We start from the raw sequence: 26,494 nt of genomic DNA, 5'->3' as shown, positions 1-26,494 counted from the left end.
CACAGCCGAAGAATCGGACCTAGCTATCTTGGCCTTCTTCTTTGCAGATGGCTGACCCTTGGAGTCAGAAGTTCCTTCCATATCATCTTTTGCCAAAAGTTTCAGACATTGATTTTCTAAATATACGGCCAAAGAGGAAAGCCGACTATGCAGAGTCTTTGTACGAAAGCCTGGCAAATAGAACAGGATGTATGATCATAGGAAGAACCAAGACAAAATAAACACTACTCGTGATGGTCTTTATGGGGAATCTGTCTCCCACACTGGCAATTGCCCTTTCTGGATGACATCAACCCCACAAGCAACAAAAACAAATGAAAAAAGATAACAAAACTCCAATGGGACACTTATCTGAAAATGGCTTAGTGAACCAGCAAATGAAAGGAGCATTTAGACTGATTGAAGATGGCATTCAGGCTGGAGGCAAAAAAGGTCTGAGGATGGTACATCTGGATGTCACCTTTATGCCCTATGCTGTATGCAGGAAGCATATGTGTGAAGGAAGGCACACCCTTAGCAACCTAAAGGCTTTGGTATACTGGCCAGACATTGGGGAGCCCTTGGCAGGGGATCCCTATTGTAAGGAATACTGCAACAGTGAAACGGAAGGACATCTGCATGCTGCAGCATAAAAGAAAATGGATACTTGTGGAGAATGTTTCCACAGTCTCAGTATAATGGCTGTTTTAATGTACTTGTTAGTAAAGAGGGGCTATGACAGTTAGAACTGCAACACTGTCTGTGAAGGGGAATTGTACTACTACTTCCAGTCAGCAAAGGGGAGGAAAGCTAGCATTACATTGTACATTCTGGCCAGAAAAAAACAGTGGGAATCTCCATTATACAGTGCATCTTCTGGTTAACATAGGGATTTAGGAGAACTGCAGGCACCTCCTGGACAACAAGGGTTACAGAGTGAGCACTGCAATGTTCCTTCTGCGTACCAGTTAATGAGTGGAGTGGGGACATATATCAATACTCAGTTATTCAGCAACTCTGCAGGATGATACGTGTGTGTGTGTGTATGTAGGGCTGCATGATAAAGATAATACTGCACACCAAGTTGCCTTTTTCTTTCAGTTTGAATTTGATGTTTACCAATTTATGTATGATACTGATATGTTTCATAGTTTAATATACAACAGTTTATATGCCCATTAAACCATATTGTTGTGCAGGCTTATAACTTTTTGGTTGTGTGGAATTTTGGCATAACATTTTTAAAATAGCTATTTTAATGGCTCTTCTGTACAACTGTAGTGTTGTATTGCATTATTACATTTGTAAATGTAATTTCATTGCCATTTTCTTAAATTGTATTTATATTGGAGTTACACAAATTAATCACCATAGTTCAGGTGGTGAGGATCCATACATGGTATGTTCAAAATTTGAGCTCAAAATGTTTCATGGCTGAGTTATGGAGTTTTCTTAAAAATGGTATTAAAAATGTATCCCATTTAAATTAACTGATTGGAATGGTCTACTTTTCATATCTGGAATTTTGGTAGGACATTTTCAAGGTAGTTGTAGGGAACCCTTATGTCAAAGTGTTGTGTTACTTTGTAAATGTCATTTCATAGCAATTTTTTAAATTGTTTAAGTTCCACTTGCACAAATTCCGTGTTACTTTTCAGTTGGTTTAGCTAAAGTGGAAAAACTATTGGTGATTGTGACAGGTTGTATGAAACTTTAAGTTGCATCAAAAAATGTGATATGTAAAAGAGCTGTATTGAGCTAAAGAATGTGTGTTTATTTTTTCAGAAGAAAAACTAAAAACTACACAAAATGTAGATGTCTTTTTAGTTAGGATGTTGCAAGAAAATACAGCTGTGTAACTAAACATACCATTACAGTAGATGTTTCAATGATCACTGCTGTAGTAGCCTTAGGTATACTAGTTATATCCTGCCAAAGATATCACCGCTGGCTAGCTTCCAAAGTTTCAGTGCACCTTCCACATACCAAAACCATTAGTCAGCTTGAGCCAGCTGACTAAGAAGACAGGTTTGTGTGCCAAGCACTTCAGAGCTTTCCCGCCATCAAAGAGTAAGCTCCTCTGCAGGTTTTTGAGGACTGACGTTTAGCTTGTGCTGTTCCTCTACTGAGCAGATAAGTTCCCTTTTGGGAAAAATCTTCCACTTTTAAGAGTCAGAAATAGGGAGAATACTACAATTTTTTTAGTTAATAGTTGGCAATAAGACCAAAACAGCTGTAAACTTTTTTTTTTAATAACTTTTTAATAATTTATTTTTCTCCTTTTGCAAGTACTTATTTTACTGTCTATTAAGCTTGTAAAGTGTCATCTTTAATTTTATTTTATGTAAAGAATTCTATTATTCCTTTTCAGCAGCTTGTGGCTGATGGCTTATTTTATACTATATTACAGGGTAATCTCCAAACCTGGCGACTTATTAACTCTTGGCATCTGTCTTGTGAAGGATGACTGCTTTAGCTATACTACATGACTATATTATGGCTGTTTTTTTTTTTTTTTAAAGTGAAGCATAATTACGTTCTTGGTAAGCTAGACTTGGCTACCTGATAGTACGCAAACATAAGGATATGAAAAGGGGCACAGTCACTAAAAAGTAACAGCCCCTCTTGTAGAACAATATGTATATATATCTATGTATGTTTGCATGTGTGTATACATGCATACATATATCTCTACTGATCAAACGTGCATAATCTGGGTCTATGCCAGATAAACGAAAACGCAATCTGTCGAATGCTCATATGAGTGAATAATCATAACATCGAAATTTGTATTCAGCCCCCCACACCCCCCACTAAATATATATTCCTACTCCAAGGTCGCACTACAGTGAGGAAAGGGCAAATATCCCACTCTTCACTGTACTGCAATTCCAAAATACCACTTCCAATGTTATGATTATTCGTTCATATGAGCGTTCGAGAGACTGCATTTTTGTTTATCTAAAGTAGACCCCATAATCTCAACACTTGTTTGGTTTACAGAAACTGATGATTGATGTGCACATGATTGACAATCCCCAGGCAGGTGAATATTCCCTTCCCCCGGGGATTGTGCAATCTTGGAATTAGTATATATAATACGCAGAAGTGCTTGCCCACCTGCAAAACACTTATTGATTAAGCCTGCTGCATGTCATCATTACTGTTTCACAGTTTTGACATTGATATTCTTCTGGCTGTCAGCTTTATGAACAGTCAACAAGTATATCTTTTTACACACAAAATTATCCTGTCCAAGTTTCACTTTCTCTAGGCAAGATAGCACTGGAGGCTAACAGGAAAATGAGTGTCCAGAGATCATAACTCTGTTCTGCAGTTCTTCGGTGTACAGCTCACATGGATCTGATAGATGTTGGTTAGAACTCAAAGAACCGGTGCACATTTGCCCTTTAACCTTTTTGTATAGTATTAACTGATCAGCAGTATGGCTTGAGAGATTCTAGCCTATGACAGTCACATATTAAATCGGGCTAGTGATGAAGATCAAAACGCTGTATCATGACAGAAGGCTAAAGCCCTGACTATAACTCAGACAACCCATATCTGATTATCAACTTGGGTGCTAAAACAGCCAAGTGGGGGAGGTGAGAGTTAGTGGCCAGAACAGAGGAGGTGATGTTGGTCTGGTTGACTGCTTAACCACATACAGGTGCAGGCTTGTAGGTAACAAAGTTGCAGCTCTTAATGGGAGACATGAGCTTGACTTACTGAGCTGGTGATGGTAGCTCTGTTTTGCATGTAAGTGGAAACATAGCTTCTGCGGTTATACTGGCACTCATGTCAGACACAAAGGAAGGGTTTACTGCTTAAAAAACAGGAATACACTCATTGCTCAGTTTGGTCAATGTGAATGAGGGCAAAAGCAACTTCTGTTGCTGTACGTCTGTTGTCAAAGTGCTGAGGACTTTCTGAGTAGTGGTGGAAATGAATGGAGTCAAGACCAATAAGACGGGATTAATGCTAAGTAGACACAGAGGCAAAAAATCGCAAAGAAAACAAAGACTTTATTTCATAACAAATACAGATATAGTAAATTTGATTTAAATGACTGCTGTGCACTCAGCAATAACAGGTTATACATTTTGGATATGCATGCTTAAGCTAGACCCCCCCCCCCCCCAATATGAACTACAACCACCCAAAGTGATGACAAGTTAGTCTATGCCTTGAAGACATCTTGCACAATGACAATTTTTAAAGTTAACATTTATTTAATTTTATTTACAATTTGATTACTGGGTTAGTGAGGTGGTCTATTGACCATTTTCAGTCATGATCTGGATACTGAAAACAGTACATAAACAGGAGAAGAATATTCAAGAAGTGCATTACAAAACATTACATAGTTTTTACATTAGTTTGATAGTGCACATATATCAACAGTGCCAAAGCATGGCAACATTTCTTCAGCATATATTAACTTCTGGCAGGAGATTAAGCTGAAGTAGTCTTGTGTTTCTTCATGAATGCAGCCCATACCTGTGTGAGGAAGAAAAGATGACCAAAAGAAATATGGATCCTCATCACAATGTCATCAATTTCAAGTCAGCAAGTGTGTGAGAGTTGGCTAGCTGCATCACAGAATGACCACTAGACACAGAAATAATTAAGGCATGTTCTTTTTCTCTAAATGAAAACTGAAGAAGAAATAAGTAAAAAGAACTTCACTCTGGATGAGAAAGAAAAATCACAAATGGCTAGAGAGAGATGGTAATTTATTAGAAAATGGTCAAAACTGTATGGAACTCTTCTTGGTACACAGTGTAACAGTATGATGTAAGAAAATGAGAAATAAATAATATTTGTCAACTTAGGGTAACTACACAAGTTAACTGTATATCAGACACCGTAGTAAATGTAGTAAACAAAAAATTCTTACACAAACTGCGCAGTTACAACATTCCATAAAATCACAAAAGTTCACAGTCAGTCATCAAATTTTACAGATCTGAAGGCATTTTTATCTATAAAAAATCCTTTGTTTTCTGCTGAGTGAAATCCAAGACCTGTGCCAGTGTGTTGTTTCATTTTGACTGCTTTTTCAAACTGCATCTGGAGCTGATCACAAAGATCATTCTCTTTTTTCTTATTCAGTGCCATATTGGGCCTTTCTTGGCCAACATCCTGCTGACTTGTGGACTGAAGAGTTGCATCAGATTTTTTAAATCCACCCATAAGTCTCAAGAATTTGTTTTTCCTCTCAACGCTGTCAAATGTAGCACTGCCCCATTGCCCAAACGCTGTACCCTGCGCAAATGACAAAAAGAACACATTAGTCTATGTACTGTAGACACTTCTAGACATACTGTAATCCTCCAAACCTGTAAGCTTTCCATAACCTTATTCATGTATTGCTCTTAAAGTAAAGAAACGGAAAACTACATTTGAAGTCACTTCTCTCAGGAACATTAGATTCCCATTATAATACATTTATCTGACAGCAGAAGGTTACAATATAGCATATACTGTTTGCCTTTTAAGTATATTTAACATTCTTGCCCCAATCGATACCTCACTCTCTTCCCCTATATAATTTCTGCATTTATCCCACGCCACTGTGGATCTTCTAAGTCACATAGCCTGGCTATCCATTATATGGATTAGTAACCATTCAGTGAAAAGGCAATTTCACAAATGTAGAGTTGTTGGTCTGTACAGCCAGGTGTATTTGTCCTTGCCTCTTTCTGTGCTTAGCTTTTAGCATAATTCCTCCAAATTCCCTGATATGATTCTGCTCACCAATAGCATAGCTCCATCATGTGCGGTTTCTGCTGACGATAGATCCAGGTCTCATCTCTAGTCACACCCTTTCCCTTCCACCCATTCATACTAAATATCCCACAGATGGCTTTCCCTTGAACTTCTGGGACCTTAATGCGAGCCTTCTTGAACAGCCCACCTAGGTTACACAAAGCCCTCAGCCTGTGGCTTGGTAGACCCCTAAGGATCCAGATACATAATAACTACTCGAAGCTACTACAGCTACAATGCATAACACTGGAATACTTACAATTTTTTTCACACATTGCAAACTGTTCCATGCCTCTACATTCCTGCTGTTGCAAAGATACTAACTCTAAGAACACTCAGCCTTGGTGATACAAGGAAAACTTCCTTAGTCCCCCAGAGTTGTGTGACCCCCAAAACAGTAAAGCTGCAGTATGCGACTAACATGAATTCACCTTAACTGCTTTGAGTGATTCTATTCTGACTAAATTTACAGGCTGATTAATGTCACATATCCTGAAGATACGCAGTTTTTTCATATTCTTTTCTTATTCTTCACTTCGTGATAAAATCCAGATATAATACACATTTCCACATCATCTTCAGGTTTTACTTGGGGAGCCACACCATGCTTCTTCCCAAACACAAGGTTAGGACACCTTTTGCCAGCAGTGATCAATGCCATTGCTAGCATTCCCATATTCAAGAGTGAGGCAAAGGCCTTGATAAAGTCCAGGTTGACCATGTCTATTGGTATTCCCGTCACAAGCTCCCCTACAGTTACCTTCAAGGCCACCAAGCTTCAGGGTTTAAGTTTTAAATACTATCTTTCAAGCCTGTTCGGTCTGTTAATCTTGACTGAATGAATTTTCATGGGATTGTGAGAGACTAGGTAAACAAATTTATTTTGTAAGCCTTTCCAAACCCTTCCAAGGACTCTTCCCCAATAATTTTTTGCTATTTTACCATTGTGTCATCAAAAGGAGTGTGGCCCGGATCTTTCTTCCCTTAAATATATCTGGACGATGAAGAGTACTGGATACATTGCCCCCTGACACATTTCACTGTCTTTTTCACCCTTGACATAATTCCTCTCATTACAGCCCTCTGCATCTACCCTTCAGGCATTTTACAGACCAGTTTCTCAGTCCATTTCTGCTATCCCAGTCCTACAGTAATCCTAGCACTCCTCTATTCAGGATTGAGGCAAAGACTTGATGAAATCCAGGCTGACCATGACTATTGGTACTCCCTTCTGAAGCTCCCTTGGGATGCAATCAGAACCTGCAACTCATCCTGGTCACAAATCCATCTTGGTTGCTGTCCTAATGAAAGCAACAAACATTTCCCCTATAATTCTCTCTAAGCCCTTCCCTGTCACTGCTGTAAGGCCAACAGCTGTAGTTTCTTGAATTTTTTATGCTTTCTCTTGTATGAGGGTACCACCTCTTGCCATCTTCCAGTCCTCAGGCATTTTCGCTGGCACTGGACTGATGACATGAAGATCTCAATAAGGGGATTTACAAGGAAAATGGCCAGCTTTTAAACCACCCAGAGAATACCATGTGGTCCCTGTGCTTAATCCTATGTCAGAGCATTCAGTTCCTTCTCAAACTCTGTTACACGTATTCAGCCATCAGTCAAATGATCTACATGTTCTAAACTATGTTTTTGCAGCATGCTGCTCTACTCACACTCTGCCTTACTTCACTCCAGGCATTGCAACCTTGTTCTACAATCCCTTCAGTAAGACTGTATTCAGAAAAGAAAGTATTCATTCAATACCCCCTCCCCCATTTGTCTTGGTAAACTGTAAGTTCAACTCCCATCCTGAGGCAGCCTAGCCAGGTCTGTTCCTTCCTTACACCCTTCCACATTTCTGCTACATACCTATGATTAAGCTTCTGTTCTCCTTCTTGACCACTTCTGCTAACTCCATTTTGATATGAACTACTGTTGCCTCACATATTTTGTCTCTATTCTGCTTGCCAACTGATTCTGTGTTTCACATACCTCCCTGCATTCTTCCTTCCACCTCTTTTACGTCATTTTCCTTACTGTTATCCTCATTTCCCTATGGATTCATATTGACATTTTGTTTTTCTTTGTGCCCATTCCTCAAACCACTATCCATAACCCTAAGTACTCTTCCCCATTCCCATTGTTTGTTGAGCTCCTTGATTTGTCTCCACACCTCTGATACTTACCAAAGCTCAGCTTCATCCAACCATCCTGAAATCCCACACCATCACTGTTGGTTTTGGATTCTTAGCTTTCTTCCATATCTAAACCACAAAAGTGGCTTGACCACTGCTGGATACAGGTGTCCTAACCCAAACATCACAGACAGCCTCTGCCTTAACTAGAACCACATCCAAAAGTCTTTGCTTTTAGGTACAGTTCTGTACCAGCTGGATCCTATCTTGGCCCAAGACCTCACTCATCCCCTACCCACATCTATATCCTGGCACTCCAAATCACCCATTAATATAATGCTCTTATTACTATTTCAGTTTTCTGTATTCAATGCCAAACTTTCATCCTCCTCTTTTCTTGATGTATCATAGGGCTGCTACACTGCACTGATCCACCATCATTTGCCCATTTCCTCTGCTTTAACCTTGAGGGTATTTACCCAGGGACTTGACCTTTGCTGCTCCCTACAGAGGGTAGTGTTTCTTCTCCTCCTCTGCAGCCTCACTATTGATGCTAGCCCACTCCTATGTCATTACTTCACCTTTCTCCTTTTTGCCTTTCTTCATCAACCTGTACCCTGACTCTTCTGTGTCCCCCCACCTTTGATATTGGCCATATTAGAAGTCACAGAATCAAGTAAAGTAACATAACACCTCTCTCTTTTCTAATTCTTACTACATTTATTTTGCATTGTACAAAGCTAGTAAAAAAAAGAACTAGTGGAAAGCTCAGATCATACGCAGGGAAGTTTTTCAAGTCAAACACTGAGCACTAAACAGAAAGGGACAAAAAAAAATGGCAGCTGAAAATAGAAGAAACTCTCATGCTGGAGCAAACATGAAAAATAGCACAGTCTCAACTGTACCTCTTTGATGACTTATTCTAACTTTCAGCCTCAATTTAACTGTTCTCAGAAGTTTCATATCCTCCTGACAAATATGATTAATGAAACTTTGTTTTTTGCTCGTAACTTGGAACTGAGTCACAACGTTGGGTTATGCAGATGGAACTCTTTTGGGTCAGATGAAAAACAGTACTATGTAAAGTGTACTGTAAGTGACAAAATGTAATAAACTAAGCAAATATCAGTTTTCAAAAAATAAAAGTCTTATTAGGTACCAACTCTGGTCTCGGTCCCTGCAAGCATATCTCTCAAATGACTCTCTCTCAATTTCTTTGATTCCAAATTAAACTGTAATGTTGTACTGCTGTTTCCCACTCTCCTGTGGAGTGGGAGGCATATACAGGCTGACTCAGATATCCATAATGAGAGAAGAATGCAATAGGTCGTCCAATCTCTGCAGTTTACTCATCCTATTTTATTTCCAGATTTCTTGTCTCAAGTTCAATGATGTCATCCTGGAGTCTGTTCAGTTATCACTTTATCTGTGAAATAGTAATTCCTTACATCCATTCTAAATCTAATTCAGACTATTTACCATCCATGCCTTTCCAAAGCCTTCTTCCTAAGCTGTAGTTCTTAACCCTTTCTGTATGCTATCCTGTGGGAATTTTCTCACAACCAAACTGTCCAAAATTAACACTTCCATGTGACTTCTGATCAATTCCCATTATTATTTTGTAATCCTTCTCTGCACTTTATGCAGCATTTTTTCCACGAATGGTTTACAAAACTTTATGCAGTATTTCGGGTACCATCTCACCCAAACCCTATTCAGTAGAATTATGCCTTCAGCCCTAGATTCAGTTCTTCAAGCTAAATATTCTAATATCCTACTAACTTTTTTCAAATCCTCTTCAGTCTGTTCCTGATAGTTAATTAATTTTAGGCGTGATAATAATCTCAGGTTCATATTTTTCTCATTTGTGGTTACCAGGACATTCCCATTTACAGTGTACTGTAGTGCAAGATTAACACAACTGAAATGTGTAATTTTGCTCTTAACTTCAGTTGCCATTTATTTAAAATAAATAGCACAGACACATAAACACACACACACATATATATATATATGGGACCCTACGAAATCCCGAATGCACAGTATCCCGACGCCCAAAATACTAAGATGAAAAGCCCGAAACCCCACATTACCAAAACGTTGAAAGCGCGAAATTCAAAATCACGAAACTAATACATACATACAGCACACACACATACACACACCCTCCCCCTATAACCAAACAAACCACCCTACACTAAAGATAATATATATATGTGTGTGTGTGTGTGTGTGTGTGTGTGTGTGTATATATATATATATATATATATATATATATATATATATACACACATACACAAATTGCATATACCAAATATTTATCAACATTTTATATTTTTATTTATGTATCTCAAGTGACATAGAATCCCAGTAAAGAATAATTTTGTTTTGTGTGAGGTTTTGAGAGCTGCTACAACTACTAACCAGATGACATTAAATCTGTAGGATCTGAATGTTAGTTCCAAGACTTGGTATGCAGCTTTCTACTTTTATCATGAGTACTTTATTTTACTTCTCATCAGAAAGAGAAAACTGAAAAGCTTGTTCTTTACTGTTTTCTGGCAGAATGGGTAGAGAGAGAGATTAAAAAGAATAGAAAATATACAACTTCTAGATGCAGTTGTATATAACAGGGTTCAGCAGTGTCATATTACAGTTATGATAAATCCAAAATTAACTTTGATGCAGGAGACAGCTATCTTAACAATCCTCTGCAGTGACTACCATTACATTAATTAAATCCAAATATCTGGTGCAGTGCGAATAACAGAAAATCAGGAATCAAACAGAAAACACACCAAACAAGCATGTATATGAACTCCATTTATTGCAGTAAAATCACATCAAGATTAAGCTCTTTCGTCTTTCACATAGAAGACTTCAAAATAAAGCACACTGATTTGAGAACCATCTTTATACCAATACATGTTACACAATATGTAAAAGTGAGCCAATGATATGGTAAAAAAAAAAAATCACATGAACAATATTAATTAAACAAAATGTTAATATTCATACTGACCTAGCTTGCTACAAATAGAAAACTATTATATATTAAATATCTTCAGCATATGTCTAAAAAAACAGGCACAGTAATGCATATAAAATAATAAAATACTTAAAAAGTTTCACAGATTTTTAGTCAAGGAATCATTTATATCTGGTGGAAAATTAGCGGCTAGTCTGAGATGCCACACCAGCTCTTTTTTACTTAATAGATTCTTCCAGGTGTCCCGTAGCTAGAGCGTCTTCTGTGTGGAGGCATACGTGAATGGGGCGTGCCTTCGTTGAAGGTTGTGTGTCAGGGCTGGTAACCCGGTATGTAAAAATCCACTACCAATCATTAGCGGACCGGAATTCCGCTGTGGCGACCCCTAACCGGGAAAAGCCGAAAGACACAAACAGGATTCTTCCAGGTTACCCCCCTCAAATCTATGTCCACTGTATCTAGAATTTGTTTTCTATTTGTAGCAAGCTAGGTCAGTTTGAATATTAACATTTTAATTAATATTGTTCGTTTGATTTTTTCACGTGATTTTTTTTTTTGACCATTACATTAATTAAGCTAACTGAAGGCAGTTCTTTCATATGTGCTTTTAATTATTGTCAGTTTAAAGTTTAGAGCCCGAGAGGATTTATAATTCATTTTATGATCTTTCGGTAAAATTGCCTGGCTTGATGTTCAGATTTACTGATCAGAAGTTCCCTTTGTTTTTTTAATATGGGGAGTGTATAATATATTTGACTATGCTAATGTTTTCAGCAGCAAATATAGAAGACAAAATCAAATTTTGCCTTTAACTGAATTTCCAGATAACAGTCACTGGGCCTCCAGTAATCACACCAAGAAAAGTAAAACTGGAATTTTCTTACCCCCCAGGACTTAAACTACTATAACTGTGTCTTGCTTCCTGAAATGTTGGTCCACTGCTAGTGAAAACATTACTTCTAGTAATTTTATCTGGTGACAAAAGTTTGCATTGTTCTTTTCTAGCAGGATAGTCCACTACCAATCACACTGACAGATGACTACCCTGATAATAAATTAACCAAAAATGTTACTGACTCATATTTTGGCTGAGGCTACATTCCATTATATTAATACATTACACTGTGTCGTTAAATACGTTCATATATACTTATGGTAAAATCCACATTTTTGTCTTATAGGTGAAGCTCAGCAGGGCCACCATTGTTTCAGGAAGAAAATAAATAATAATCAATCTGAATTGGTATTTCAGTTCTGTCTTAAATGGGACATCATAAAATGGTGTCTGTGGGCAGCATGATTCACTAGACAAAATGAAGGCTGAATTGGAGGCATCCAATTTCAGAATAAATATTCTATTCCTGAGACTATGAAAGTACTACCTGAAGTTTTTTATTAAACCTCATGAACACCAGCTATAAAGGGTCTATGCAGAAATGCAGAGAACTGCACACAAGCTTTCTGAATGTTAAAAGGGATGATAATGGCAAGTAAGATAAACGGACATATCATACAGCCCTTATATACATACCTACATATATGGATCTACTTCACATTGTCAAAACCCCACATAATCGAATCCCATTACATTGAGGGGAAAATAGCAAACCCTCACTTATGCAAAAGATCACAGCAGTGAAAACAATGCCTGGAAAGGAACCACTTGGCCACCATGGGGGTATGTGCCCTCTTCCCCACTATAGAGCGATCTCTGAGTTGGTACATTTAATTAGGGGTGTGTGAGGGGCACAGCCTCCCACACTGGGGGCATGGAGGGGTGAAGCCCCCCACTTTGGTGAGTTTGATTACTTTATTGGGTGTAATGTATACATGTTGGCCAAGTAATTCCTTCCTTGAGCATTGTTTTAGCTGATGTGATTTTCCCGTTAGTGAGGTTTTGCTATTTTCATCTCAATGTAGTCGGATTCGATTATGTAGGGTTTTAACAATTTGAAGTAGACCCATATACATATATATGCACATATTATGTACATACATATATTATTCATTATCCATCCTATACTCTATATTCAGTGTGGCAGTAATATATTCTCTTAATCTCTGTATCTGGTATGTGATTGTTAACATTTTCTGTTTTGTCTTGTATTATGTTATGTTATATTGTATTGCAATGCACTGTATGACATCTTGTAAGAATTGTTAACTGTGGAGCTTTTCTACCTGGCTTCAACTGAAAAGGGGACTGCTTTGGACCAGTTGGTCTTTTCTGATAAACAAATGCTAATAAAGAAATGCACATCCAACCAACCAACCAACCAAATCACTAGATACATCTTTAACCTTACATGGAGTACAAAAAAATATTCTTTCAAACTTTAAATGCACCTTAATTGTTCCTTTACCAAAAGCTTCCAGTCTCACCGCTTTTAATGATTTCCAATACATGGCTAATATCTGTCCTCTTGCAAACATATTAAAAAACATTCTACAGGCAAATACTTGAATACATTCATACTAATGATATCCCCACTGATTAATAGCATAGCTGCAGGCTTAATTTCTGTACCATTCTAGCTCAATTTACACTAACAGATGAGATTTTTCAACTGGTGCCATCTTTCTTGAACTAAAAAGGCCTTTGACTCTGTAGATCATGAGCTCATACTAGTAAAACGATCCCAGTTTAGACACGGCAAATAATTCTTTAGTTGTAATCTTGTTCAACTAACTATACATTCAGGGTATTTGAGAACAATTTCATATCGGCCAGATGCCAACCATGTAGGTACTCCACCAAAATGTAACTCTATATGGAAATGACAGTCATTACAAGGGCACATGGTTCCCAACATTCTCTTCAACATTTTCTCCAATAAGACTTTGAATCAATTTGGAAATGGCTCACCCATAAGAAACTTAAAGTGAACACATCCAAAACTACTGCAATGATATTCTTAACATGACAAAAGTTTAACTCTACTAATGGTTTACTTACACTGAATCCTAAGGAAAATCAATTGCCCAAGATAGAACAACGATATGTTGGGAGTATTACTAGATAAACATCTTGAAATATTACTAGATGAACAGTTAAGCTTCTAAACAAATACTAAAAACCAAGTGACTAGAGTATTAAGTCAACTGAATTTCTATAGATACTCTCTTCCATCCGCATACCAGAAGCCAGAAAAGCAATTGCCATAAATACTATACTCCCAAGAGTCAAATATGACCTAACATTAATTTCTCTCCTTTCATTAAAAACAAATCCATCCAAATGGTTGAAAATAAAATATTACAATTTATAAACTGCTCTTCATCACATGAACATCACTGTTATGCTACTACTTAACTCTTTCACATATAAAATTGTAAATCTTCATTAATGCCACCAGTAAAAAACAAAAGAACATTCCATACTCAAATGTATTCTCTAAGGCCATTCTCATTGTGACACTCTTATTCCATCCTTTCAGTCTACCTACTACAGAAAGGATCCTCTGTAAGATCAAACCTGTATGTTGGAACAAAACTCCACATAACATCTGAGAAAATGACAACTTACTGAGTGTTAAGAACAAAAAAAATGGAAGCTACTTTCACCAATGAAGACAAATACTTGTGTTTTTTAGTTATAAGATAGAATGTGCAGTCCTATATAACTTCCCAAAATACCCCTCTACATTACTGTTGCTAATTCTTAAATGTGCATATGGAAATTCATACAGTTTAAGTATCCAGTACCAGAGCCGAATTATGCTAAGAGTCTAAACAAGAAACTACACTCCCTGGAAGCACTCCTCACATTGGAAAATGCTGTCATCTGTGCAGTCACCAAGACATGGTTCAAAGCTGTTGAAAGCACTGACCGTGCAGGGCTATAATGCCTTCTTCTAGTTCAGACCACAAATTGAGCATGAAAGAACCAAAATAGGAGGTGTATCCATCTTCATTAAGGATAAGTACACCTCGAGACTGGTCAAACAGTAAGACTCTCTCGAGCTACTCCACGTTCAATTAACCAAAGGCAAAATCTCCTACCACATAATAGCTAGCTGTAAGTCCCCAACCATGAACCAGGAAAAGTATAACACATACCTAGACTTACTGCAGTCACTTGCCATACAGCCTAACACCTTACTCGTGGAAGATTTCAATTGTCCTACCATCGACTGGGAAACCTACACGACCACAAACACGCTGACACAGAGGTTCTTGGCCTTTGTCATTGCAAATGCTCTAGAACAGCTAGTCAGCACACCCAAAAGAGGCTCAAATATCCTGGATACAGTACTCACTAACATGGGAAACCATGCCCCGCCCCATGTGATGGCCTCCATGGTAAGATCGGACCATAAATTAGTCTCTTTTGACATAATTATAAGGCCAGATATCCCATCAAGCTCAAAAATACTTTTTTCCAAGACAAATTACCTCCTAAGTGATGGTATAAGACATTTCAACGCCCCTTCGAAGACAGACAAGACTCCTATGCAGAGGTATACATCAATGCCCTTCTATAACCACTTAAGCAATTGTACAGACTTGGATGCACCTGAATGGATTAAAACAGGTCTTGCCAAACAACAAGCCACCCTAGTGGACCCTTAGTATAAACAGGCTATGCAACAAAAGAAAAAAACTAATGTCCAAAAGCAAGAAGGAACTAACTTAGCAGAGGAAGAAATCCCTCTCTAGCCTAAACAAACAAACAAATCAGAGATCTTGTCAAGTGCTCCAAAGCTAATTATGAAGCAAAAATAGCCTCCCTAGCTAAGGATAATCACAAGGCATTCTTTAACTACGTTTAAAATCTAAAGGGGAATATCCAGCTATGCGCTGAACTGGTTGTGGATGGCACCACCCATACTCAACCTGAGGTAAAAGTCAACCTGATATTTGGATCAAACTTCACCCACCTATTATCCGCTAAAGTATACCTGCCACCATTCTTCTGCACATTATCTCAAGAAAATAGGTGATCTCTGCGGTCTCCAAGGCCAAAAACATGGCATCAATGGGACCAGACAACATCCCAGATTGACTTTTAAACAACTTAAAACTATCCTAGCAGACCCGTTTGGATCCCTGTTTAACCACAGCCTGCAGACTAGCTATGTTCTGGCCCAGTGGAGGACAGCAACAATAATCCCTCTGCAGAAATGGGGACCATCAACTGACCCTGGCAATTATAGACTCATAAGCTTGACTAGCTTCATCTGCAAGGCTATGGAAAGAATCATTATGGACCTTATCAACAAGGACACAGGTAATCTCCAAACTTTGGACCCAATCTAGCTGGGACTTGTTAAGGGTAGATCATGCCTGTCTGGCTGATTTCTATGAAAAAGTCACAAAGGCCCTGGACAAGGGAAAAACAGTGAATAATGCCTACCTTGATCTAACGAAGCATTTGACACAATCCCGCACACTATGATATTATAGAGAAACTCTCCCAATTAAGAATTAACCCCTACAGTATAAGATGGGTAGCCAATTGGCTCACTGGTAGGACACATACTGTCAAAGTAGGTGACCAGTCACCAGTGTCATACCACAGATTACTGTTTGGAATATATTTCTCAGAAGTTCAAGCAAACATTGACGGCCTGTGACTGACCAAGTTCGCTGACGACTGCAAATTGGGAGCAATCACTGAGTCCCTCAACGATGCTAATATAGTGTAGAAAGGGTTAACATAGACAAATGATTAGTGCCAAAGCCATGGTTTGAAGCTAAATGCAAAAAATGTATTACTATTTCCTTTGGTTAAGCTAACATCTGTGCTAATGACATTATAAACAGCACCCCTGAAGTATGTGATCTGGGTACACAAGTTGATAGCAAACTGAATATCACCACATATCCACAGTGGTAAGGAAATCTTTCTATATGGCATGTCTCCCCACCTGCATTTACCAAATTAACCTGAATAGCCTAACAGAATCCTAAAGTTGTTGACAATCAGGATGCATCCTCTCAACCTCACAGTGTAGGTTACAGCCTACAGTTTCTTTGTATATTACTACTGCTATTGTTCATTTTGACCATTTTCACAGTAATCTGTAATAGGGCCAGCACACTTGCGGACCTACCCCAAGCCACCCTCCCTCACTCCTATCTTACATTCTCTTTGTTTCAAACAAGAATAGCTAAGTTAATTTGGTATTCCCCATCTATGCCACTAGATGGCAGCAGAACACAGGACATAATATCTCCCTGTTCCCATTCAGAGTGCAGCTCTGGGTTCCAACATTGCTTATTTAACTAAATTCAGCCTGCCATTTTAAGCATAGTATAATCCCCCAAAGAAGTATTAGAAACCTGTCTATACTCCAAAAAACGTGGAAGGTTGACTTTTGTAGTACTCTTAACATAGTCTTCCACAAAGGGTGCAACTTAATCATTAAGAACTATTTCAGCGCACAGCTTCAGTGAATGCCTGACTGGCTCGTGATAGTCCACGTTTGTGGCTCTGCCTGCTCTGTTCGCCCTTTGGGCTCACTCCACTCCCCTACCCTGCCCCCATATCCCACCCACCCCCAGAACCACTACATTTATATCCACTAAACCACACCCACAACCAAATCACACCCCACACATTCAGAGAGATAGACAGCGACACCCCTAGTTTCTCACTATACCTTCCCACCCACCCTTAGTTAGCCAACCCCTTCCTCTCCTTATCCTGCTACACTGGTACTTAAAATGAAAGCATTCTTATGGTGCCTCCTACTCACCCTCACAATACTAACAAGCATCACATCCATTCATCCTACAACTTCACTACAAAACACAAATTACCATGCAACACACACCTACATTAAACCAAACACACACATAGACTTCCCAATTACTGCTACACTATTTAAAGATAGCTCAGTGCTAGACACACATAAAATCCAATTGACACAACCTATACCACAAAACTATCAGACAGATCCCACATAAAAATAACACATAGTATAAAACACATATTACAAAAATACTTCTCATATCAGGAGACATCCACCCAAATCCAGGACCAAGCAATACCCTACTCCTACCTAAACAAAGATCAGACTTACTAATTATTAACATGAATACCAGGAGTATAACTAACAAACTTCTTGATATACAAGCATTCATAACCTACTACTCCCCAGACATAATAACCATCACTAAGACCTGGTTAAAACCTAATAACCAGAACGAAGAAATTCTCCCACCAGGATATAATACATAAAGGCAGACTAGAACAGGTAAGAAAGGTGGTGGACTTGCCATACTCTATAAAAAAACGCTCAGCATAAAACCCCTAAAAATCCCAATCCTTACATTTCAAAATGCCAAAACCTTAATCTCAAATCTACTTATAAACTACATAAAAAAATCAATATTATCTGCTGTTACCCCAGGTAACAACTCTTCCACCACAAAAGAAATCCTACAATAGATCTCAGACAAACTACCCAATGAAATCATTCTCTTAGGTGACCTAAACACACACTGGTTAGCTTGTAACTCCAACAACCTCACTAACCATATCGATCTCTATGGCTTTACCCCGCTCATTCATGAACCCACTAGAGTAGACAAAAAATTCCACAAACACACAATCTTAGACTGGACACTAGTTAACTGCCCAAAACAAAACTATCACACAGGATGTCTACCAGACACCCTGAGTGATCACCTCCCCACATTCCTTCTACGTAAATGCACCAACCTTTCCAACCCAATAACTTTTAGACTAGTCAGGAACAAGAGAAAACTAAATACACAGGATCTTAACCACATCCTAAGACAATGTAAATGGGACCCACTACTAACATTAGGTTTAGATTAAGCCATTGACTAATTTAACAGCACTTTCACTAGCGTCCTCAACTCAATGGCACCCATTAGAAGAATCACAGTCAAGGTAAACTATGCCCCATGGCTAAGCAGGGACACAAGAGCCCTACTAAAAGCCAGAGATAAATCTTCGAAAGCCTGGAAAAGAGATGACACAAACCTATCCAAAGAAAACTACCAGATACTAAGAAATGAGGCAAAAAGACAAACCAAACTCGATAAACTATTTCCTTAACATCTAAACCAAACACACAAGACAGCCCCAAAAGTTCTGGCATGCCATCATCTCCCTACTTAACCCAGGTAAAACATCCACTCCAACTCCCACCACCAACAATAACACTAAAGACATTGCCTCCCAATTTAACCATCACTTCACTGAAACCATCCTATCTTTATCCTCTCAAATCTCCAAAACCAACCATCCAGACACCCCAAGCCAACCCCTTAATAATATCCCCTCCTTTACTCTCTCACCTGTCCCTACCACTACAATTAAAAAACTCCTACAACAACTCAAACCTACCACCTTTGCTGCAGACAACTTACCAGCCAACTTCCTAAAAATAGCAGCAAACTCCCTATCATACCCTGTATCCATCCTTATACACCCACCCCATACAGGAAGCCTACATCCCACAGTTATGGTTCATAGGTTTATACTAGGCTATCTGCCCTAAGGCATTTATAAGCCTAGCCCAAATTATTGTGGCTTACGCCACCCCTTATATGAAAAAATACTGTGCCCATTAGTTTGTTGTGCCTCTGTCCAGCAGTGACACAGAGATGATTCCTGGGGTAAACCTACGATCTCCCATCCACAGGTCTAGATTTCTCTTGAACAGAGTCAGCGAGGTGCTCTGCCTCACATGGACCGGGATTTTATTCCACAGCATAGGGAGTCTCTGAGTGATAAATCTATCCCTCCAGCACGTCCTATTTATATCCGTGCTAAGGTTTAAGTCGCTTGCTCTAGTGGTTTTGGTGGATTTGGATTTCTTGAGGTGGAGCATGTCCATTAATTCCGGGTTGGACATGGCCTTGTATGTCAGGCACATGTCACCTCTGAGCAGACGGTATGCGACTGAATAGAGCTGGAGTTTCTTCAATCTGGCAGCATATGACAGATTTTGGAGTCCCTTTATCCTTTTGGTGAGGAACTTTTGGGGTCTCTCCAATTGCTGCAGATGTCGGGTGAGATACATCCCGAATGGGGCATTGTACTCGATCATTGGTCTGATAAGTGAAGAGTACAGGGGAACAATGACCTCACTAGATCTGGATGTGAATCCCTTCATGATCAGGTGGGCAATGTAGAAGGTCTTTCTAACCACTTTAGCAATGTGAGTGTCAAAGAAAGGCTACTGTCAACCTGGGTCCCCAGGTCCCTGATAACCTCTTCTGTGCTTAGTGGATTGCCACCTATATGGTAGCTTGGGGTTACCTTGTTTTTCCCGAAGGGTATGACTATACATTTTTGGCGTTTAACTTCAGGCCATGGCTCTGGCACCAGCTATCTGTTTCCGTGAGTCCCTTCTGAAGGATATCCGTGTCCGATGCACTTTCCACTATGGCGCCCAGTTTGCAGTCGTCTGCAAACTTTGTCAGCCAAAGTCCTCCCATGTTGGCCTGTACTTCTGAGAAGTAGATGCCAAACAATAGGGGGCCAAGGACCGAGCCCTGTGGGACACCACTTGTGACCGGCTTGGAGTCTGACACAGCGCCAGCAACTCTAACCCTGTGGGTTCTGTCCTTAAGCCAGTTTGCAACCCATCTTGTGACATATGGGTTTACATTTAAGCTGGTAAGTTTTTCTACAATACCCGAGTGGGGTATTGTGTCGAAAGTCTTTGCAAGGTCAAGGTAGGCTGTATGGACTGCCTTTCCCTCATCAATGGCCTTGGTGACTGTTTCGAAGAAGTCAACCAAGTTCAAAAGGCATGATCTTCCCTTGACAAAGCCAAACTGGGTCGGGTCCAATGTCTGCAAGTCCCCTATATCTTTGTTTATGAGCTCCATTATGATCCTCTCCATAGCTTTGCAGACTAGACTTGTTAAGCTTATGGGGCGGTAATTACCAGGGTCCGTAGAGGCACCGCCTTTGTGGAGTGGGACCACAGTTGCCGTACGCCACTCCTTGGGCACGTATCCTGTGGTAAGGCTGAGATTAAACAGCTGCCTTATGTGCGGGTTTAATTCCTCATTTAGCTTGTGTAGCACACAGCCGGGGACACCATATCATATATCATCCCTCTTCTTCACAAAGGAGGAAACTCCTATGACTTCTCAAACTACTGTCCCATAGCCATTCTACCCACTTATCTAAAATACTTGAGAGGTGTATGCACTCCCAAGTTATGCAATTTCTGAACTCTAACAATCTCATTTCACCCACACAACACAGCTTCCAACACCATCATAGCACTACAACCACTCTCCTGTCTTTTACAAATGCAGTTAACCTACACAGAAACAACAACTTTGTATCAGCAATATTCTTAGACCTATCCAAGGCATTTGACATGGTGTCACACACCAAGCTACTGGAATCCATGACCTCCCTATCATTTGCCCCTTCCACTATAGCATGGTTTAAAAGCTAATTGTCAGACAGACAGCAATCTGTCCAATGGCAAAACATACTATTTCCCCAACTTCCAACCACTACAAGAGTTCCACAAGGTTCAATATTGGGCCCTCTGCTCTTCTCCATATTTACTAACAGTCCCCATACCTCCACCCAACATGCCTTACTCATACAGTATGCAGATGACTCATCTCTCATCTGCTCCGCACCATCAAAAAACTTACTCAGGAATCCTTTACCTCAGTGGAATACTGGATTACCCAGATCCAACTCATCCTCAATCCAAACAAGACCAAATGACTCATATTCGCTCCCAACAAAACTAAAACTTCCCATCAACCTTTTACAATCACATCCAAAAATGGTATTAACATCTCCCCCACTGACCACACCAAACTCCTTGGCGTAGAAATTGACAACAAACTACTGTTTGATGTCCATATTTCATAAACAATCAAAAAGGTCCACAAAAAATGGGTACACTACACTATATAGACACAGAAAATTTCTATCTGATCAGGCATGAATTACACTAGTCCAAACACACTATCCACCCTTATGTACCCCGCACCAATCCTTACCCATACAATAAAACAGGACCTGGAACGACTTCCGCCATGCTAAAATAAAATCTCCAGATTTGCTAATAACTCCACGTTCAAAACCCACCACTGTCAAGCATGACGAGAACTTAAATGGCTAGAACTTCCTCAGCTACTCAACTATCACCAATTAGTACTTACCTACAATATTTTTAATTATCCTTACAAAGGCCCATCTCTAAACCAACTTCTATCCCAGTACGTATCAAATCGCCCTCTACGCTCTTCTGAAAAATCTCTCCTCTGTATCTCTAAAGCCAATAACTCTGCAGGGAAAGCTCCGTTCTCCCACAACATAGCCAGAAACTGGAACAACCTTCCCTCTGCTCCTTCACTCACCATGTTGAAAAACTCTCTAAAAATGTACCTAATGGACCAATGGCTATACCCATGCATCACATAAAACCCCTATCTCATTTTATAACTAACTATTTAGATTTCTGACAATCTGCTACATACTCAGGAATTCTTACTGCAAACCTTAAAATGTACATTTTTTTCTATATGTTCTAATTTAAGACTTGCTGTTTTCTATATAATCCTTCTTTATGCTGTTATATATTGTGTGACATATACTTGATGTGTTAACTATATTGTAATTTGTACAGAGCTTTTCTCCCTGGGCCTCCACTGTAAATGGACCTGTGTCCAGTTGGACTATCCTGGTAAACAAATGTAAAATAAAATAAATAAATAATTAAAAATAAGCATTCATAAATCAAACTGCATGATGGTCACTCATTCCAGGGATCTGAACCTAGCCTCTGACATGAACAAATCATGCTGGAGAGACAGATACATCTCCCAGAGACTACCGCTTCTCTGGAACAAGCTTCACATTCATGTGAAGCAGAGCTCCTTCCTGACCCTCTTCAAATGCAATTTAGATCAATGGATAGATGACTGTAAATTCACTCCTAGGGTGATGCCCATGTCGCTCATGGACAGAGGCAGTCTGTATTAATTACCATAGACTCATACCTCTGCAAACGTCACTCACCTATCTGCTGACAATTGGGGCAACTCAGGATAAATATGGCTAGGCTTGTAAGTGGTCTAGGGCTGTTAGCCTAATACCCTCCTATGAACCTATGGTCAAAGGGGCAAGGTAAAGGATCAGGATCCCCCAACAGTAGTTTCCCCAGCCATTCCAGTTCCAGTGTCCCATTACCTGGCTATTCCTTCCCAGTTACCATAACACTGTTCAGACCTGTCAGTGTGCATTCTATTTTGTTCTTTACTTCTAAAAGATTAGAGATATTTAAAACCTTTATTTCAAAATTTATAGCACAAACACTGATAGCCATTTGCTAAACAAAACAATACAGTCTCACAATGAAAACAGACTTACCATGATCTGTAGGCTTCTCAGTCCTTGAAACTCACATTCATTGAAATGGTATTGAAACCCACAGTCAAAGAAAATGCATCTGGCCAGTGGTAGATTATGTTTACCTTTAGGCCCCTTTGCACGCATTGCTTGCACCATGCACATATGCATGTGTTCTTTGATGCATCATCCTGATTTTATTAAATTACTTGTATAGTACACCACTTGTCAAAGTGTGTTTTAAATTTCTAGGTTTGAACATTTTTCCTTTAAGCAATGAAACAAATCATATGAACCAAAATAAAAATCTATTACAGAACATTTCATAAAACATCACTCAAACGTCTGGCATTACAATCCAACAGTATATACAATCTCTGTAGAGGTAAAAGACATCTGAATAATTCCACATTAAAGAGATCTATAACTAATGAAGAGGTTGCTGCTGGCAAACAACTTTGCATTTCAGTGTTTCATGTACACATTCAGTGCCTGCTGCCCTTGAGGAATAAATTGTTGATGTTACATTAAAAAAAAAAAAATGGTATTGCAATTGATAATGGTTGTTACACTATCAAAATGTTCAAAGTTACTAGGCATCTCATCGAAAACAGGGCACACTGAGGAATATAGCTCCCCATCCCCATTAAATGGTACTGTAATATCAGCACTCCATCAACATGGTGTAGTAGAACACACAAAGTTCTGCACTAGAGGCAAGTATACTACCTGTTGTGCTAACACTGCTTTCAAAATTCATAGCACAAACACTGATAAAGTCATTTGCTAAACAGAACAGTTATACATCAGAAACAGACTTAGCATGACCAACAGTAAACTTTTCTTCCCTTGAAACTCAACATTCTTTGAAAATGCACAGAAACTTAAAAGTCCTTGAAAATACACAGAAACTCAAAAGTCCTTGAAAATACACTGAAACTCAGTACTCCTTGAAATACACCTATTGATAACAATTTGATAGTTGGTATAGAGGACTCAGGCTCTGGGGTCGTATATTCAAGTTATAGATTTTGAGCCTGAATAAGTTAACTGACCTGCCTTTCCCAAAGTGGAGCATCTCACTCACTCACTCACTCACTGCAACTATCTTTTTCCATGTTCACTAACCCACAGCTTTTCTGTGTTCATGAACTCACACCTTTCACTAATCCATTTTCTGCGTTTCATCTGGAATGACCCATTCTCTGTGTTTGGCCGGAACAGCAAATGCTCGTATTTTTCATACTCGATAAAAATCCCTGCACACTCTTTTCTAATGTCTAAATGTGCACGCATTGTACTACAGATGCACTCTGTGTGCATCCTTAAAAAAGAAATTAAGTTTTGTGGCAAGTCCCTATCCAATGGGTCCCCCAAGCCAGTGGGACTGGCTCTGTCCAGTACTGTATCTGGCAATTTTTGTCATCCATGCTCTGAACATACTTTTCTGCTAAACCATTGGTACTGGAATTCCTCTTTGCACCACGCACATGGATTTTTCCATTTTGTTTACAGAAAAAAAAAATGAAATAATTTTGAAATGAACTCAGAATCATTATCCATAAGTATACATGCTAGTAATCTATATGTAACAACTCTTTCTTTCAGATTACTTATTATAGCTTATGATGTAATTCCCCCTCCTTTAGCACACCTTCAATGACCACCACGGCTGAATTAGACGTTAATCTTTTATTCCAACAGTATAAAACAGTGTAAAAACTTTTTCTAAGTGCTTCCGGGTATATACCATACCCTTCTTCAGACAAATGGCTATTAGTGTTTTACATTCATTTAAATAGTCAAAAAGGTGCCAAAATTTTTTGCCTTTCACAAATGTTACCTCTATCTACATTAGATGGCAATACATACATTCCTTTCTATATATTCTTGTTATTATTATTTAGTGTCTATATACTGACATAATGCATTGACATCTACATACAATCCATAGTAAATTTATACATTATAAATAATATTAATAAACATTTCATATTATTAACAACAACTTAATATCACTAAATCATGGTGGTGCTGCGGTAGCGTTGTCGCCTCACAGTAAGACACCCTGTTCGATTCTCAGCTAAAGCATCTTCTGTGTGGAGACATGCGTGAATGGACGTACCTTCATTGAAGGTTGTGCATCAGGGCTGGCAACCTGGTACGTAAAAATCTACTGCCAATCATTAGCAGACTGGAGTTCCGCTGTGGCGACCCCTAACCGAGAAAAAGCCGAAAGATACAACAACATTCTCTTACATCCATTTTAGTGAATATATACTTTTATACCTTTATCCTGAAACTGCTTGTGTGTTTTTATTGCTTTTGATATGATGTAATTTCATTCATACAGAGAGCTTCTAAACATTTTGAATAAGTACTCCCCACCATCATAAGCACACTGTTCATGAATACACTTGAAAAATCAATATGCAGCCTTTTCCAACACCCATCAGGAATTCCCCATGCACACTGTGGTGCTCAGTACTTTCATTCCATGGTCTTCATTTTTACAATAACAGGGTACCAAACAAGGAATTGTTTCAGCACTGCTATCCTCAGTTTCCAAGGCACAACAGCAACTGTGGTTCTCCAGAGGACCCAAACTTTCCACACTAACAATTTATATCCTAGCTTATGTTACACTTTAAAGCTTTCATCCACTCTATCAGGCCATTTACATATCACAAGCATAACTACTGTCAGAAGTTTGTGGTTATTTCTGACCATTCTAGTCATCATTTCAGCTTTTACTGGAATTTCTTGAAAATGATTTACAACAAGGGTATTTCTGTGCTTGGCTACACTATCTGTTACTTTATCAGTAATTTTTAGTAACAAAGCTCTTGAGGGACTATCTGCGCATTGCTGTGTCCTTTCAATATTTTATATTTAGTATAATCGTACATTGTTGAGATGATTGCCCATCTCTGGATACCACTGCTGTTGCCCTGATGGATACGCTATTCTATAGGAGGGTATAACATGATGAATCACAGCTTCAGTACTATATGCAGAAATACCACAAGCTAACATAATTGGTAAATCTTGTTCAAAATGTACCAACACTTTATCACTTATTAATAATGATTTCCACTTCTTAAATTCATTTTGTTTTTGACATTTCCAGTGCTTTGCAGTCTGTTACAAGGGTGCCAATAGCATCCATTGGTTAGGTTAAAAAAACTTCCCATAATAGGTAACTTGATTCAAGAAATGCTTGCAAATCATTTACACAAGTATTTTAGGTGGTATACACTAAGAACTCCTTTTACTTTTTCAGCCACAAGATGATTTTTTTGTCAC

The 26,494-nt window shown here is 38.9% G+C and overlaps 1 protein-coding gene across 1 annotated transcript in view; it reads right to left on the bottom strand.

The window, feature by feature from the left end:
- Positions 1–3,984: 3,984 nt before the first annotated feature.
- The window catches only part of KNOP1 (lysine rich nucleolar protein 1), a 473,956-nt gene continuing 451,446 nt past the window's right edge, over positions 3,985–26,494 (bottom strand). The window contains exon 6 of the mRNA XM_044089748.1: positions 3,985–5,247. Coding sequence (XP_043945683.1) covers positions 4,927–5,247 — 321 coding nt within the window. The 3' untranslated portion in view covers positions 3,985–4,926. The remainder of the gene's footprint in view (positions 5,248–26,494) is intronic.

Source organism: Protopterus annectens, chromosome 12.part0 (assembly GCF_019279795.1).
Source record: "Protopterus annectens isolate FY-2018-M chromosome 12.part0, PAN1.0, whole genome shotgun sequence".
Classification (NCBI taxonomy): Eukaryota; Metazoa; Chordata; order Ceratodontiformes; family Protopteridae; genus Protopterus; species Protopterus annectens.
The sequence above is the reverse complement of the archived record's forward strand: the minus strand, read 5'-3'. Positions and strand labels throughout refer to the sequence as shown.